A 19,335-nucleotide genomic window follows, 5' to 3' on the forward strand; every position below is an offset into this window, starting at 1 on the left:
GGTCACATCAAAAGGCTGCACAAGGAAGGAATATTCTTGGTTCAAAATAAGAGAGTGTGTTTGCTGACAGGCATAGGACCTTGCAGCGTGAAAGTACCTTAACACAACTTGATGAGGTAGCCCTTGATAAGGTGAGAGATCAGTTCTGAACTGCATGAGGGATATTGCAAGTCTGGTGGCGGAGGGACTATCCTGTTGCCATTTACGAGATAGGTCACAACTTTGTTGATGCAATAAAGACCTCTAGACCGAGCCAATTCTTTATTCTGTCTTTTTATTTGCAGAACAATTTTTATTCAGTTTAGTGCCAGCACCACAAGAAACACAGGTCGACAAAAAAGAATATATGTTGATCACTCTCTGTGTAGTCAAAGATCCGGTTTACAATAGCACCCCACAGTTCATTATATAGCACTTTAAAAAATTAAGAAAAGATAAGTCTAATGAATCAACGTGGAACATTTCAGTATAACCTCCCCATGCCATGTTGGGCTGCAGAGTTGCTTCCACTGCCTTGCAGCAGTCATCTTAGCAATTAGTAGAGACTGGAAGACCAGTTTTGATAACCTGGGGGTAATCTTCTCCCCACAGCAGATGGCGTAGTGCCAGGATAGTGGCGGGTGGGTCGGCATTTATTTATTTCAAACTAATTATGTATTTAATCAATGGCGGAGATCAACACCTTAATTCAGTCAAACAATGTAAAGTAGTTTTTCTCCCTGAGTCAGAAGTCTTATAAGTGACACTCTAATCCTCAACTGCAGCTTCCTAAACACCGAACATTAATTTACATTCTCAAACATACTCATGTGTACCTTGATAAACATAATTCTACAATTGGTTTCCTGCCTTCTCTGAAAATTTGAACTTACGTTAGCAGTTTTGAACTCCAGGTCATCATGGATGGTGTTAAGGGAATGGAAATGTTGCGATTTAATACTTCAGTGCAATTATGTCTCACACGCCTAGTAAAGTGCTGGCAATATGGCTACAATAAACTTTTTGTGGACTATGTTTCCTAGACAACCAGCTCAAGTCCTAGAGGATCTCCCATTACAGATCTTTCCATGTGTACCCAGGCTTATCTGACTCTCCTAGGTCTTTCTCCAAAGATGTTATTGCTGGGCCTCTGTGTAGTAGTCTAGGTTTGCCTATCTAGGCTTTCAGTAGTCTGGTAGATAATTATGGGAGTTTTCATTGCCACACAAATTCTACTAGATGGATTTGAAGATTGTCTAGAGTCCTATTTCCCTACCTGGGATAGAAGTGCCATGGAATATATGTAACAGAATGAGTATAATTGGCATCTAAACTGACAACGGACATCTAATTGCTACTATACGGAAAACATTGTTTACAATGCACGCGTTACAATGCGTGTCATTACAACAAATGTTTTACAATGCGAAATCCATTACAACGCATGTCATTACACCACATAATCCATTACAACGCATTCCCCAAAGTGACGCCCCAGCGGAGTTAGAATAGTGCCCACACCATCAGTGCTTACTCCGCCCTGCGCACATACACTTACATACCAAGGAAACCATGAGACATATTTGTGGGAAAGCAGTGATGCAGGTTTATTTCGTACAACACAGGTACTGGTAGGTGGGTCATCTTACAGGCGATCCAATGCGGCAGCCTCTCGCTGCCCCGCATGCCCAAGGAGCCATCTTGCACGGCAAGGCGATGCTCAGACGGTGCAGTACATTATCACTTTATTTTGTTAGACTCCCGCCCCCCCTGTCAGGGCGGGGAGATGAGGCACACCCCCGGTCGGTTCAGGCCCCCCGACCGCCCGAAGGACTAACGGGGCGCCGACGCTGTTTCCTGGAACCCCCTCGGCTCCAGGTTCTTGGCTCGGGCACCCTACTGTGCCAGGCAGAGGTATTTAGACTGTATCCTTCTGCCGCAGAGGTACCCCTACTGTCCATCTGCTTCCAGATCGCCCTGTGACTCCGCCTGCAACATAAAACATGATCATTAAGGTATTAAAAAAAAATAACTGTGCCAGCCGCTCTGCAGCTGGGTCAGGGTTCAGGGTGGGTTACAGCGCAGAGCAGCCTCGGACTCGGCGCGGGAAAGAAAGGCCGAGCCTAGATGCTGGCCAGGTCATATACCCTTGGACACGCCCCCCCCCCCGTCCCCAGGAGAGCCCTCCCCATTGGCTGTTGGCCGGGGGGGCGGCTCAGGGGGGCGCGCTGCAGGCTACGCTCGCCCGACGTGTGGGACTAGGGCGCTGTCCACCCATGCTCCCCTTCGTGTCGTGGTGCCAGCGGCATAGTGCCCACACCATCAGTGCTTACTCCGCCCTGCGCACATACACTTACATACCAAGGAAACCATGAGACATATTTGTGGGAAAGCAGTGATGCAGGTTTATTTCGTACAACACAGGTACTGGTAGGTGGGTCATCTTACAGGCAATCCAATGTGGCAGCCTCTCGCTGATCCGCATGCCCAAGGAGCCATCTTGCACGGCGAGGCGATGCTCAGACGGTGCAGTACATTATCACTTTATTTTGTTAGACTCCCGCCCCCCCTGTCAGGGCGGGGAGATGAGGCACACCCCCGGTCGGTTCAGGCCCCCCGACCGCCCGAAGGACTAACGGGGCGCTGACGCTGTTTCCTAGAACCCCCTCGGCTCCAGGTTCTTGGCTCGGGCACCCTACTGCGCCAGGCAGAGGTATTTAGACTGTATCCTTCTGCCGCAGAGGTACCCCTACTGTCCATCTGCTTCCAGATCGCCCTGTACTCCGCCACAGCTCTGGAGGAGGCCCCCGTCGATGACAGAGCCCCCCACCTACCCAGTTACCGGCACCCTGCCGCCGACAGGGCTTCATGTAAGTCTAGGAGAAAGACATCCATTCCCAGCCCAGACAAATGTACTCCGTCGCTTTCATAATATCCTTCAGTCCTTTCCTGTATCAGCGCATACCTAATGAACCCCAGGCCCCTCCTTTCCATGAATTTCTGCATGGACCTGTTGACCCTCTTCCGGCCTTGCTCTATTGCAACTACCGACCGTGCTCCCCTCCAGGCCTTGCGGGGCACAATCTCAGACCATATTACCTCCGTGGCTCCCAATTGGTTAGTTATAGCTGTCACATCCCTCTGCATGGCTTCCATTAAGGCTCTCCTCCCCACCTTGACCAGGTCATTCCCCCCTAGATGGATAATCAGGATGCTGGGAGGACCGCCCCGTGCTGCTAGACATTGCTGAAGTCTGCACTTCAGCTGACCCCATCTCATTCCCGGGAAACCCAGCCATAGAATTCGAGTCCTCGCTAAGGTCAGATCCCATCTCTTGCGCATCGCCCACTGCTCCAGCCTGGTAACGTAAGAATGGCCCATCACCCACACGCAACAATCAGCTGCAAGAAAAGACACCATTGGCATTACTGTTTTATTTATAAGTTGACACTGCACTCCAAACAAAATAATTTTCTTTTTTTTTTTTCCTTTTTTTTTCTCACATCTACAAATGAATTGCTGCACTGCAAACAAAATCGTTATTGAATAAATACTGACAACACTCCAAAATCTCTACTTCTGACGCGTTTTTCGTGAAAACATGCCTGCTGCCCTAAAGGCTCCTCTTCCCTACCCACGTGGAAAGGCACGGCCTTCTGAGGCCACCGGAACTCAGAGGCGGACATAGCGCTGATAGCAAGAGGATGACCACCTACCCACCCTCTTGACACCTTCCTCACCCAGCCCAGCCCTGTAAGCAGCAGTGGCCGCCCCTATCCTAAAGGAATGGCTTGAAAATTTTTGACCTGTGTTGGTGGCTGACAACCCTGCTCTGGCCATCACTGAGGCCATCACTCGCTCCAACTGGAATTTGGTCAATGGTGTGCCGTCTGCATGAATTAAAAAGGTGCCTGCTAACAGAGGCCTGATTTTCAGGTATTCCCTAACCAAGGTGACCGGGCAATACCTGGGATCCTCAAATGCATGTAAAGTGATGGACACGCCCTTCCCCACTTGATCTGTTTTGGATTTTCGTAGCCACAGTACCAATGGATCCCTGGCGCAGACGTCCATCATGTCTAAAGCCCTCCCTGATCTGTCAGATTTGGATTTGGCCACTAGCTCGCTGGCCCTAAAGGCCCCAAAGAATGCTAAGCAAAAGGCTGTCGAGAAGAGCTGAGCCTCGAATGCCGAATTCGTGACAGACGGTACTGTGTCCAACATGCGCTGGAGAGCCGGGAATTCGACTCCCGCCCTTTTGTCGGGAATCCTCACTTCCTCCCTGGCCCACCCTTTCAGTGCTGCCCCAATCTTGAATGAGCACGTTGGATCCTGTTCACCATTTAATTGAGTCTCATGTTTCAGTGCTGCCAGGTGGCCGCACACCCAGGAGTGTGACTTGCCAGCCTCCCTTGCCCATACTACAAAAGTCTCGACTTGTTCCGCTGTACTCAATGCTGATGCTCCCAGGGACAGGATCACATCGCTGAAAGTTGTCTGTTGGGCCGCATATCTTCTCCTGGTCGTATGGGCCAGGGAACGTTGCCCCATCCTCTTCAACCGTTCCCCCACTGAAGGAGCCGCCATAGGGTAGTCGGGAATGGTGTCATCTCCTCCCCCGCCTGCGGCCAGGCCTCCCGGAATCGTGACAGCTGAAAGCGAGAGAGAGCGTCAGCTGCCACATTCTTGACACCTTCGACATGCCTAGCCCTGAACTCAATGTTACTTCGCAACCCTGCCCTCACTAACTCCCTCAGCAGACTTAAGACTAACGGGCAGTTGGCACTCAGGCCATTGATGGCTTGGACCACCGCTAAGTTATCAGACCAGAACACCACCTTCTTGTTGGCCAATTCACCTGGCCATAAATGCAGTGCCACCACAATGGGGAATTGTTCCAGGACCGTTATATTTGCAGTCACTCCCTTCTTGCGCCACGCATCCTGCCACTTCATGGCACACCATTTTTCTCCAAAAATCACCACAAATCCTACTCGACCGGATGCGTCTGAAAATAGACATAAGCCCTGGCTACTTTCCCAGGGGGCCCTCCATATCACTGTGCCATTGAAACTCTTCAGGAACTCGTCCCACATTCGTAGATCTGCTTGCAACCCCGGCCCCAGCCTTACAAAATAATGCCTCTTCCTCACGCTGGCCGTCGCCTTTGCCAACCTGCGGGAAAACACCTTGCCAGCCGGTATGACCCTCGCTGCGAAGTTCAATTTGCCCAACAGCCTTTGGACCTCCTCGAGCGTTGTCCTACCCTTGCCAATCATTGCACTAATGTCCTGCCTCAGGTCACCCACTTTCTCCGCTGGGAGTCTGGATTCTCCTTTCATTGTGTCAAGTTCTATGCCCAGGAATGTCAGTGTCTGAGCAGGCCCTTCAGTTTTTCCAGGTGCTAATGGAACACCTAAATGTTCCGACATGACTTCAAAGGCCTGTAGGGCCTCTGCGCATTCCTGAGAACCCTCCCTGCCAAAAAAGAGGAAGTCGTCTAGATAGTGGGTGACTTGGTGAATACCATGCCTGGCCGTGAGGGCCCATTGGAGAAAAGAACTGAATGCCTCAAAGTAGGCGCATGAGACCGCGCAACCCATGGGCATGCAACGATCGAAAAAGAATGCCCCCTCCCACTTGAAACCCAGCAAGTGTTGACTGTCTGGGTGAACTGGTAGGAGGCGGAACGCTGACTCGATGTCTGCCTTGGCTAACTACGCTCCCTTGCCTGTTCTCCTGATCAAGTCAATGGCCATATCCAGCGAGCAATGGGAGACCGAACATGCCCCTTCCTCTAACCAATGATTGACTGAACTGCCCTCCTGGTAAGATAGATGGTGGATCAACCTGTATGCCCCCTGCTGCTTCTTTGGAACCACACCTAGTGGTGAAACTAAGAAATTGTTTAATGGGGTGAAGGAAATGGTCCTGCCACCCTCCCCATGTCAACCTCCTTCCTGATCTTGTCACTGACCACCTGTGGTAAGTCCCTGGCCGATTTCAAATTCAAGGCGTCCCTGGGTCCCAGAGGGCCTTTGTACGGAATTCTAAAGCCGTCAACAAACCCATCGACCAACAGCATTCGCTCTTTCACTAGCGGATACACTCTTAGCAATGGTAAGATGTTCTGCAACACAATGGGGGATGGACCTTTAGTATGCTCTGCCCCCCTCCCTGGCTTAGAAAATACGTCATTGCCAAACACCTTGCTGACTTCAGTTCGTCCTCTTTCCTGTAACTCTATGAAAAGGGGGCCTTTAGCGTGCTCTGACCGCTCTCTATGCTGTGAGGGGAAATTGGGGCCTATTTCGTTGGTATGATCAGTCTGTCCTGTGAAAAGTGGGCCTTTAACGTGACCTGACCGTTCTCTATGCTGTGAAGGGAAATTGAAGCCTATCTCGTTGTTATGCTCAGTCTGTCCTTTGTGCTGTTTGGGTAACTTATTGTCGCGCGCTGTCCGCTCCTTGGGACGTAGCGGGGGGGGGGGGGTGTTATGTCCGCTGGTGCAGGCAATTGCTGCATGTTGGGCACCGCATTTGCTGCATTCATGGGCAAACTTACAAGCCCTACCCCAGGTGCATACTCCATTATTGAACATTCTGCAGGTCCCCGAGTTAAAACGTCTTGGTTCAGTTCCGTGTCCCCTCCCCCGCCCCCCCCCGAAAGGGCTGTTGGAAGGACCTCCTTGGATACTGCTCCCACTTTTGCTCATGTTCCCACTTTTTTGTCTCGCCTTCGCTTTGCGCTTTATGCAATGTCTCCCTTTTGCTATTCCCAGTCCTGCACATATGCTTAAACCAGAGCTGGATGTCAGTGTGGTCCCACCCTATATCCGGGCAACTGGCCATTGACTTCCTGAATTCCTGATCGTAAGAAAACCAACCCATCCCTCCGGACTCCCTTGCCCCTTGCTGAATGGAGTTTGCATACTCCATCAGGGCCTCGCTCTGAGCTGGGTCCTTCTGTACAATGATAGCTGCCAATATGTTGAACGCCTCGGTCCAATTTTCAATAGTTTTTTCCGGCCAACGCTGAAATCTAACCTTATCCTCCTCTTTCTTACCCATCCTCCTGGTGTCTGCACCCGCATTGTCATGCATTAGCAAGGTCAATATGTCGATATATTCCCTCCTCCATATACCTTCTTTAGCAGCCTGTGGTACCTGTCTGGCCAGGGAACAACCGCCTTTTAACTTCGTGCCAGGTTTCCCCATGCCCACAGGTGGAGCTGAGGATGCCCCTCCCGATGTGGATTGAGCCGGCCCCCCTGACCCCGCCGCCCCCACTCGTAACCTTCGTCGTGCTAGGTGCTGCCCCCTCTCTGGCCGGCACTTGACCCGCAGCCGGCGGCATGGCAGGGGTGGCACCCTGATGTATGGTGGGGGTAGCACTTTGAGGGACGATGCTGGAGACACTTAGAGGACCAATGGGAGTGGCAATCTGTTGGGATACTGCTGGCACACTCGACGTGTTAATAGGGGCGACACTTTGAGGAACAAGGGTGGTTGCACTCTGTTGGGTGACTGGCAAGACACTCAGAGTGTTAAAGCTGCTGACGACCGGGTTGGCAGGCGGCAGCACTGGTGGACCGGCCAGCAATGGTGACCCTGCTAGCAGCGGCAACCATGCTGGCAAAGGCTAAGCCCATACTTGACTCACTGGATCCGCCACTGTCAGTACCGGAGGTGGGGCCAACCCTTGTGCTGCTGCCATGGCGTCTAAACGTCTTTGAAACATAGTCATTAAACCCAACATATCATCCACTGTCTTACCCATTTGGGCCAAGTTCGTAAATTCTGCCGCTGTCTCGTGTACCACGGCAGGTACCACGGGCATCTCCACTGGCAACTCCGCAGCGGGGGGTGGTGGTAAAGCCGGCCGACTGTTACGTGCTGCTACAGCAGCGGGGGGTGGTGGTAAAGCGCAGAGCAGCCTCGGACTCGGCGCGGGAAAGAAAGGCCGAGCCTCGATGCTGGCCAGGTCATATACCCTTGGACACGCCCCCCCCGTCCCCAGGAGAGCCCTCCCCATTGGTTGTTGGCCGGGGGGCGGCTCAGGGGGGCGCGCTGCAGGCTACGCTCGCCCGACGTGTGGGACTAGGGCGCTGTCCCCCCATGCTCCCCTTCGTGTCGTGGTGCCAGCGGCATAGTAATTGCGTTGTAATGGATTATGCGTTGTAATGACATGCGCTGTAATGACATGCATTGTAATGGATTTTGCGATGTTAACAATTTGTTGTAATTACACGCGTTGTAACACGATGTTGTAAAGTGTCATATTCCTACTATACGGTCCATCCTAAGTAAGCAGAAATGGTTTGACTTCCTCAGGTCACTTTGAATGTCATTAACTAGGATCGGCATGTTCACAGTATACAGTCCCCATAAAGATGAGGTTGTCTTAATGCCTAAATACATAATTATACCTAATGAGATTCTAAAGGCTTCTCTCAGTTCTAAGTCCCAGATATTCCCTGCTGTTAAGTTGATGCAGAGAATCTCTAACTTGTTTGCATATACCTTATATAAAAAAACAATGGCCCATATTCTTAGAACATATCTAGGAGGGGTGTGAAAGATGTTGCTGGGTCTCGCAATGAGATCATGACATCATCTGCAAAGTGGGATATTTTATGCTCCATTGTTCCAAAGGATATCCATTTAATGGCTCTGTTCAGATGTATCTATGTTCTATCACCAACACAAAGAGTAGGAAGTAGAAGGGCAACCCACCTTCTGTTACCCTTGTATATCATTCACCTCTCTGTTATATTATGTTATGTTGATTTGTATAGCTCGCTAATCACACAAGAGGGTATCCAGGCGCTTGGGCAGGTGTGTAGGTGTGTGTTCCCCAAGGTGCTTACATGAAGAGCCAGGTCTTCAGCTTCTTGTGAAACTCAAGAAGTGAAGAGGAAGCTCTGATGTGTTGCAGAGGAAGAAATTAGGAGAAATAAAGATATTTCTCCTCTTTATGCCTCACTTTCGGTGTCGAAGCATTTTTACACATTCCCAGATCTACCAGTAATAATAAATCTGGGAATGCACCAAAATCTATGGGTGGATGCATGGAATGCTCCCTGGGGGAGAGTAACCCCAGGCAGTGATTTGCGCAGCTTTGCGTTACTCTAGACGTATCAAGCCACACTAGGCTATGCAAGGTGTCCTTGAGTGGTTTGATAAATATAACTGAGCCCCTTCGATACGCCCGTCGGCCAACGGCCGTCTCGAGCACTACCTCCGTAGTGCTGCGCACGTCCGTTGGTTGACGTGGCCCCACCCACTCCATAAAACCGCCACACCACGGCGGAATTGCCGCCGCGGTTAAGTGGCTAAGAGTTGCGTAGCTCTTGCGTGGCGCAAAGGCAATGCAAGTCTTTGGTATATTTGGCCCGTAATCATTTGGGCGATTGAGATATTTTCAGAATGGCATGAAATATCCAAGGCAGCGGATTTTCCCCCGGCTGTTGCCCAATAAGCACCAAAACCATTGAACTTTGGAAGGTAAGCTGAATGTAGTCGAAGCACATCATGATTTCAGAAATGATTCTAGTTCCCTCCTTATCGCTAAGAATCTCATTTGGAAATCCTTTCCTAAAAATGCCTGGGAGTAAAACTGATACAAACTTAGCTGCTGTGAATGCACATGCGAACATCAGTCACTGGATAGCTGGTATCATTATCCAGAATCATCATGGCATGTTGGAATCCTTATTTACAGAGATGGATGGGCCTTATGAAGTCCGTTGATATGCGATCATAGGGAGTTTCGCTCATTGATAGAGGATGAGCCTGCACCCTTCCATACTTCCTCTGCTAAACTGTGCTTAACATACTACTCAGAGGCAACAATGTTTTAGTATGTACATCCGGTCAGAAGAATATTTGAAATATGTTTTTTATGACCTTGCCTGTCACTCTCTGTCTTCAGCCTTTGCACAGTGTTAAAACATTGTCCCCTGGAACTTGGGCACAACCATCTGTTGGCCAGACAATGTGTTGACTTCCCTCTGTGCTGTTCTGACGAAAGTTTTGGTATTCCTAACTTATGTTTTCTAAAAGCCATCAGGTGTCTCTTTTTTAATTTACTTTAGTTTTCGTTTTCATTAGTCTTGCTTTTTGGATGGATTCAGTCTTATTTAGAAAATATGGGATTTTCACCCACTATTTGAGGGATTGAGACGCGTGCAAGTAAGACCTTTATTAAAAAAGTGAAACACGAACTTAATATAACTTCCTTAAGGAGAATCGATATTATGGAAATTGGAAGGGGGTGGAATTCGCATGCCGGATTAGTTTAACATTAATCAAGGTGCACACCTCTGTGTAGCTGCGGCTCCTCTGGAGGCACAGAGATGTTTGCCGGGACGGTGTAGTCATCTAAATATCAAGCTATCGTGCACCAGTACAACAGAGTTCATGCCTTCCATGCCGTGTTGCAGTGGAGTGCAGCCCACCAAACCCTAAATAACCCCACTACTCCCTTCCCTGTTTTACCATGCTTAGCCATTGATCAAATGTGTATTTTACTTTGAATAAAACCAGAGTTGTATCAGCTGAGCCTACCTTCTCTGTGAGGGACTTCTTTCTTCCCTTGTTCAACGAGCACATCCACACGCAAAGCAGTTCCATTCAGTGCCATAGAGTACTTATGGCAATGTCTGCTTTTTAAGGCCAAAAATAGTTTTGCTTTTAGTCAATGGTTTTTTTTCTAGATTGACCAGGACCAGGCTGCTTCCCCAACAATGAAGTTTGCAGAAAACAAGCAAAATAAAACAAGAGGTGGCCAACGCCAGACCTATTTACTTTGCCAATGTTTGCTTTTTGATGGAGCCACACCCAGTTTTACAAATGTATTTCTAGACAAATTAGCCAGAAAGTGTCACACTGATGATAGCATGATTAAAATACATAGCAAGTTGGCTTTATAAAGCACAATACACTAATGTAGCACTTGAAAGATAATTTTGCGTACAGCGTGATACAATTATGTAAACCTAGAGGCACGAGGGGAGGAGATAATATACTTTGAGAGAATAATGTACGATTTGGATTCATGGGCTAAACTCTGCCAACCCACAGGGCCAAACTGTTTGAACCTGGACAAACCAATTTAACTTAGTATGCATCGTTTTTCTTAAAAGCAACATTTGAGTGCACCTGGAAATTATTCAGGTCAGCTTATGAGCTGTATAAAAACCTAAAATCAAATATGATTTGATAGATTGCGCTTAAAGTAGCATAGGAACGTAATCATAGTAGCGACCAATTATAAAGTGCATAACAAAAATGTTTTTTCTTGGTTCTCCTGTGGCAATATTGCCAGGGTATGCGTTCTTAAATATTGTTAAGTTTATGATTAGAATTTATGCATTTTAGTAAATTACATTCAGTGCAGTTAGGTATATAGCAAAACAAATATCCCAAAAGTAATAAAATATGTTCGAATGTGTAAGAGACGCGTCGCATATTTACAAATCATCGGAGACTAATTTGGCCTTCTTTCGACTCAAAGAGGCTCTGGAGTTGCCTCAGATCTCTCTCTGAATAGTTTTGCTAGTCTCTGCTTCTAGCCACTGAGTTGTAGGTGAGATCCTTGGCATGGTTCCTGTTGGAGCTGTTCTTTCAGCTGGCAGTCTCACCAATGAACTTACAAAAACATTTCTTGCTGAAGAGTTTATGCTTTCAGGAACACAGCGGGTTTCCCGTATAAAAAAGTGTTATTGACTTGTATTCGCTAATGGCAGTCTGTCAAAAATGGCTGACTTGGCCAAGATCCCCAGGTGCAATCCAAGCATGTTTGTACCTTACCCAGAGCCAATCATAGCTACATGTTCTTTCCCACTTCATTTTATTTAAACATTTGTTTCCAATAAACCTTTCTATTGGTACATAAGAGCAAAGGTCTGGTCTTACACTCTTAAGAGGAATCTTTCTTTCTTTCTTCATAATGAGATTGAAAATTATTTCAATCACAGCACACTGAGATTTTTTTTTTACTTCTAGGATACTGGCAACATATCTGTCTGATTGTTTACTTAGAATTAGTTCATAGCTCACATGAAGGATACAGAAGAGGAATATCTTATTAAAAATATAAGATAATGCGCAGTCTAATCAAAGTCCTAAGTGCACATCTCTCGGTACCAGGGAACGATTCTGCCTCAACTCCCGACTGTTCATATTAAAATATTTATTTGACAACAAATGGTGATGTCGAGGGTCGCCAAGATTGGTCACTTGGTTTTGTGCACTCTCAACGGAGATTTTCTGTGACCTGTAGCTCAAATGCCAATCCCACTCAGTATCACTTAGCCTTTCATCTTTTCAGGGTGAATAAAGCAGGTGTTACTAAATCGTATCTATCCTCTAAGTACCAAGAGTCAGTGATGTTTGTTGATATTTGTTTTTCTTCGTATCCCATGCCTTTATCAGTCTGCTCAAATACTGATACCACTGTTGTGTTTGCCACAGTTAAAGCCACTTGAATTGCGCAGTTCTGCAACGGTGGCATTTTTCTCCTGCAATTATGGGCTTGCATTTCCTGTATTGTCCACCCCGTGTGATGGATACAGGTGTCACTGCGGATTGTGGGCACATAGAAGAAGATGGCCTGTTGTCTTGGTTTTTCGTATTGTAATTTTTGTCTCCAGTCTAATTGTGTCCTGGCTTTGGATGTGATGAGAGCCACCAGAGGCATTGAACTTGACAGCTAGATAGATGGGGTTGCCAATTGTGATGGGATTGCAGATGACGCACCTGGTTTTGAAGATGGTGTGGGTCAGCAAGTAGAACAAGTGGAGATCCATCAGGGTGGGTGTTTGTGGTTATATTCGTTCAGGCCCTTGAAGAGGTGTAATGCTGCATGTAGAATTCCCTAAAGGATGACCAGTTTGGAAAGCCATGGAGCAGAATATTACTACCATCCAGATGCAAATGTATTAGAACATAAACAGGAGTTCTGATATCGCTTTCTGGGGGAATGGATTCACTTTTTTTAGTGGTGAGACCTGTTACTAGATTGTATTGTGTATCTAGGTGATGAGGTCCTTGATGGGGACATTGTTGTCCAGGGTGCATCTGAGTAACTTGGTGTTGGATGAAAGTTGGGGTTTGAATCTGTCCAGATTCATGACCTTGAGCCAGGTTTGGACTATACGCTGCTTGTTGTTAGTGAATAGCAGGACTTCAGTTTTTGTGGGCTTGAGATAGGTGTTAGGCATCCAGTTCTGGATGATGTGCAGACAGTGTTTAATATCTGAAGGGGATAAAGCTTTCAAGTAGAGTAGTGTATCATCAATATTGGTGTGTGGGTGACTTTTGATGCTGCTATTGGTGATTAGAATCCCAAAGGGCTCTTTGTAGAGCTTTAAGATTCCAGGAGACAAATGGAACTCTGGGGACTTTGAAGGTGATCGGAGTCTTATGGGACCTGGAACTGCAAGGTGAACAAACTGATGTTCAGTTGATAAGTGGGAGCAGAACCAGCGAAAGGCATCAGGAGTGAATTCCATTCAAGAATTCAGTGCTTGGATGATAGTGGCATTGTCAACAGAGGTGAAGGAAGCTGAGAGGTCCCTTCAATACCAGGAGTACGGGTCATCTTTATCTGTGTTGAGAAGGACATTGTCCATGATTTTTAAGGTAGCCGTTTCTCTGCTGCAGCATTATCCAAAACCATATTGGTAGTCATGCAGGAGATGGTTGTTGTTGATGGGATCTACTATTTGTAGCATAGGCTGCTGTTGTTGACGATGAAGGGTAAGAGAATGATAGTCTGTTATCTGGCGATGTGGGTTTCTTTAAGAGTGGGATAATCTGGCCTGCCCTGAGAGCTTCTGGGAAGACTACTTGAGTAAATGAGGCATTGATTATGGTAAGCAGGGGTATGATAACTTTCCTGCGAGGGCTTTGATGATCATCTTCCTAGAAGCAGGCTTTGAGGTTGTTGAGGATGTTGGCTAGGACTGAAAAGAGAGCAGTATAAAGGGTGATTATTGTGGGTTGCAGTGTGAGGGGGTGGATGTCAGAGAAGAGACAGAATTTGTGCTGTCTATTTGCTTTCAGAATATGTTTATTTTTCACTGAATAAGTGTTGGATGGCATAGCATTTTTCAGTGGAGGATAATCTGGCAGAGGGTTGAGGAAGTGCTTGTTTGTCAGGAATGTGTTCTCCTTTTGTTGGCAGTTTTATTGATGATGTTTATGATGTACTTGGAATTGGCTGATGTGATGAGTTGTCAGTGTGTTGTCTGGAGGGCCTAAAGTAGGGTAAGAGTGCTATGGGCTCTGTTTTACTTTCATTATCTTTCCAGCCTGGGGATGGAGTGTTACTGTTGGCATGGTCTTTGCTCAGGATACTGAAGATTTTGGCTTGTACTTGCATGTTTCGTTTGGTGAATGGGAGTTCACAAGGTTTTCCAGAAATATAATGAAGACATTTGTAAGCTTCTTGATGTCAGAAGTGGAGATGGCAGGCAAGAGATGAATTTCGGATTGGGTTTTTCTTTTGGGAAGTGCTTGAAGGCTTTGAAGGTTTGTTGCTCTTATTTTGATTGAACTTGGTGTGTTGGCTTGATGCTGAGCAAGCTGACGGGGAAGGTGAGGTTGTCAGTCCAGTCCGCGTTTATGGGGGGTTACCATTCAAAGGTTGGTGTTGTTGAGAAGACTAGTTAATAATTGTTAGCGAATAAAAGGATGAATAGTATCTGCTGAATGTGATGATTTTTGTCATTAGAAACCTCTGCACTTCATTGTGATCTATTTTGTATGAATGACTGCATGTTACAATGTCAGCTAGATAATATTGCCACAGATTGTGTCACAAAATTTGACTTTAATCACGTAATATTTCACTTACTTCACCTGCGTCTCAATTTGGTCCTACATTGTCTCCTAAATTCACTGCCCATGCCTTACCGCACACTGGATCTATAGATCTGGACACATGACCTTCTTTCTATTCTTGGTGACCTCTAATCTCCTATAAGTACAAGGATTCTCTGTCACCTCCTACTCCTTCACAACCTGCACTACTAATATTATAAGGCACTTCCTAGCCATTTCGTCCTGCCAGGGAATCCATTATTAACTGACCCTTAAATCTGATGTCTAAATGTTGTCATATTTCAGGAACGGATTCTACGACTGCTGCATTTACCTGAGCAATACAACGGGACAAGCTTAAGGTAAGAATGACAAGGTAGACCAGCAAAAAGTTGTCTTTACTTTAAGAGAGGCAGGCTGGTCTATTGGCAAATCTGATTAAGCCAGTTCTCCTGACAGGCTGTCAGTTCTTATGCTAATACCTTCTCAACCAGGATGCTGTGTCATACCTTGTTGGGTGCTCATATGTCTGGACTGATACAAATACCTTTCTCTTCACACAGGAAAGATTTGTCCAGGATCAATATCTTCTTCCTTGGGATCAGTGAGAAGGAAATCAACGAGACAGCTGCCATGACAGTAAGTATGCCCCACAATCGATTTCAGAGTGGCAGGGGGAAAGTTTTAGAAGTTATATGAATTTCACAATCTCATTCCTCATACAGCAGAGGCAGACAAACCTTACAGGCTGATAAAGCAATGATGCCACCCAACATGTTAAATAAACCTTATATGTTTAGACAAATTACAGTTTACGCCAATCATACTGTTCCATGCCTCAGACATCAGTAGTGATTATGGCATAAAAGCTATTTCAATGCAGATGATGAATTTATTCACACAATTCATATAGTAATCATGACGTACCAGCAAGTCCCCTCTGCCACCAAAGAGACCATTCAGCAAAATCGTTCTGAACTCAGCATGAATTATCAATTAAATATAAGTTTTACATTTATTTCCACTGGGCAGTCATTTTACACCCATATCAGCTTGCAAGTTTTTTTTTTAAACACTCACATTTTTTATTAAATAAAGAATTTTTATTTTTCATAAACCCAGTTGCCCAAAGGTAAAGGTTGCTATTGTAGTGAAAAAAACAAGATATTTGTCACGAAATGCTAATATTCTAGTTTTAATAAGTGGAATTTCTCTCGAACATTAATGTGCAGTTTTCATCATGTACTTACATATACTTCAGCCCTACATGGACAGGTTCTGCCTCGCATGCTCATGTATCATGATCACATGACAGACATGTCCATCGTTCCCTTATAATTACAGTCTGTTATGCAGAGATGGCAACAATTAAGACAACAATGTCCACAATCTGTCCAAATGGCCACCACTGTGCCATGGCCATCAGTAAACAAGAATGCATGCATTAATGCCATATATGACCACAATAAATCAAACAGCTCCAATAATATGCCAGAATGTGCACCATCATAATGCCAATGATGCCCACAGTATGCAAAGAGCCAGCATGAATTGTAGCTGGAGCAGGTATTGTCAAGTCAAGGATGCCTGCAGCATGCAAAACATGGCAACCATTATGCCAGGGAGGAGCCCTGTGATATGAAGTCATAGAAGTCCCTAGATATGGTGAGCAGCCACAAGATGTGAGGGGGAAAGTGCCACAGTTAGGCGTAGTTGGAATAATAGCACAAGTCCTGTACTAAAAGTGGGAACGGGCTGTTTCTCTTACTACTTCTTTGTCAACAAAAAGAGTGCATTATTCTGTTCTACCCTCTATCTACAAATATTCAGGATGCTGACACTTGTCAAGCCCTACAAGACTTAAAGGAAAACAACCAGGTGCCTTTAATAGATATGCATAATAATTACTTTCATGTAATAGGTAGGAACATAAGAAATGAATCTGCTTTGCAGTGGGAAAATAAGTCTACCAGTAGACTTCTTTTCCTACTTCGATGAAGCGCCTTGGCAACTCATCAATGGAGCTATCAGAGTCCACCTTGGCCTTGACTGTCATCTCCTAATTCAGGCTTTGGTTCTCTTTGAACTGCCAAAAACCTTCATGACACCTTCAACAGGTATCCATAACATCTTGGAGGTCTTGACTCTGGCATTCCAAATACCTTCCCCTCTCTGAAGACTGTATCAGTAATCTGCTAGGCTATTTTATTTGAAAAGGCCAGGGGACACTCTTCCCCAAACACATACTAGCTGGAAATTATGTTGTTTTGGGACCTGCAAGTGGAAACCTTACAGGTTTCCACATCAGTGGACTCCACAATAGAGATGACAACTTTTAACAGGTTTATCCTCTCCTTCCATGAGACGAACGTTCATGAATAAGCACTTAACAGGGTCTTTGAAGTCTGCCTGCACCCACCAACTGACACTTTTGCAAGCCACTGTACCTCCAGCTGCATCTGTGGGGTGAGCATGGGTCCTTCCTCCCTGAAGGTTGAACTGATGCTTGATTGAAGAAAGATGTTTGCACATGCCTTTGCTCTGGCAAGTCTGATTCAGAAAATTTCTGCAGGAAATCAAGAACGGTCCAAATTCTGCTGTCATTCAGGTGGCCCAGCTTAGCCAACCAGGTTCTTGGACAGCCTAAGTATTTTACTAAGTAAACACATCCAACTCCTCAAGAGAAGGAACCTCTTATTCATAGTCTAAAGTAACATTTAGCACTCCTTTCTACCGTGGCTCAATTTTGACCACCTTACCTCCATCTTGGTGTCTACTTGGAAGTTTTTTCCTGGCGGACAGTATAAGGCCTAGCTATTGAGGTTCTACTTTTAGGTCTGGCTGAAGGACTTCCATCCAATTTATTGCTTTGTCAGTCACCTCCTGTATTTCTTCCGGCATCTCGAACATCAGGTAGTCAGGTGCACATGTGTAAAACTTACTTTGAGGCCACTGGAGCGATGAGGAACAAGCTTGTGGAATAATTTTCAATAGGTCATTAAGCAACTGTCCTCCTACACCTTTTTCTCATTGTCAGGTATCCTATCACTATTTGTAATTTGAATCTGATGCTTTACTCCACTCTCTAGGCAGGTTACAGACTACCCTATTTAGAGATTCCCGCCTCCTTTGAAGGTATTTATAAAGCCTTTACCGCACCTACTGGTGTGGCATTTGCAGTAAAAGTTGACATTTCAAAACCGAGGAATTGGTGCTAAGCAAAACAAAATGGCTGTGGCAAAGGTTTCTCCCTCCGTTGGGTTTAATTGAAAGTATTCCCTGCCTGGGACCCCGATTCCTCACCCATGACAGCCCTGGGAAATCTAGTTATGGATACCCCATCGTAAATAGGGATGGGCGACCAACACTGTGACCTGGAGTCCCAGTGGTGGCTGGGCCGCCAGTCAAAGGTTCCCTACAGCAGATCTGGCTGTGGCTCCATCAATAGAAACAATACAGTTCCTCCTTCTCCAAATGTGACAGGGCAATTGTGAGTTTCGCAACTAGGAGCACTGCAATTTTTTTCTGCTTTCTGCACCCCAACCCTCTCTGTTTCACTGTTCTGAACTTAAATGTGCAAATAATATATCTTTCCACTTGTGAAAAAATGCTAATCCAGTTTGAAGCATGATTGTGTAATTCTTTTCATGACATCATCACACAGCACATACTAATCTCAAAGTAGTAATAAGCATAGGGGGCTGTGTTAGCCTATACATGTTATATTGCAGACATTATTTTCTTTGTTCCCCATTTCAGGTGGTCGATCTGTTGTCAAGCATGGGGTCCTTATGGGGCCTGTGGTTCGGCTCGTCTGTGCTGTCTGTGGCGGAGCTGATGGAGCTGGTCCTGGATGCTGCGGCTATGTGTCTCATCATGACTTTCCGGATCTGGCGTCACAGTGGGCCTGCAGCTGCAGCATGCAACTGCAACAGGACCCGCACGGTTCCACAAACTGATGACCGGAAACCCAGCGAAGAAGACACGGAAGAAAACAGAGCTGTGACCCCAATCAAAGATGGCAGCCGGGTCACTTGCCTCTGTGGCTCGCGGCCAGCAGAAGTATGCCTCCCGGACATCCTGCCTGCCGGAACAAGACTCAAGAGAGAGCATTTCCCAGAGTGCACCCCACACCACGGAATAAGTGTGCGTTGGACATGCGAGAAATGGGACACGGACCCTCATTTGTGAATATTATTTGTTACTGTTGATATTTATATGCATTCAACACCGCTGGTGTATGAAAGATGGACCTCCACCCATTTTTACAGTGCTTTGAGATGGCATAAGAATAAGTTTCACGCCACTCCATAACTGGCATTGAACAGACAGGGTGGTAAAATGGGTTTTCTCAGATTTTGTGTGTAGGTAGTTCTGAGCGATTACTGGTCCACAAAAGTTCAAAGAGTTACATAGGTCCTATAAAGGGAGAGTAACCCATAGTAACTCAAAGCAAATATGCCTGCTGTAAGAGCAGGAGCCTTATAGTATCACAAATCGTACAGGCCAGTGCTTAATTTGAGCTGGT

General features: G+C 46.2%; 1 protein-coding gene across 1 annotated transcript in view; it reads left to right on the top strand.

Annotated features, from left to right (window-relative positions):
- The window catches only part of SCNN1D (sodium channel epithelial 1 subunit delta), an 83,531-nt gene extending 64,533 nt beyond the window's left edge, over positions 1–18,998 (top strand). Inside the window, exons 10-12 of the mRNA XM_078640377.1 lie at positions 15,114–15,169; positions 15,371–15,446; positions 18,567–18,998. Coding sequence (XP_078496503.1) covers positions 15,114–15,169; positions 15,371–15,446; positions 18,567–18,998 — 564 coding nt within the window. The remainder of the gene's footprint in view (positions 1–15,113; positions 15,170–15,370; positions 15,447–18,566) is intronic.
- The last annotated feature ends 337 nt before the right edge of the window (positions 18,999–19,335 follow it).

This window comes from Lissotriton helveticus, chromosome 5_1 (assembly GCF_964261635.1).
Source record: "Lissotriton helveticus chromosome 5_1, aLisHel1.1, whole genome shotgun sequence".
Lineage (NCBI taxonomy): Eukaryota > Metazoa > Chordata > Amphibia > Caudata > Salamandridae > Lissotriton > Lissotriton helveticus.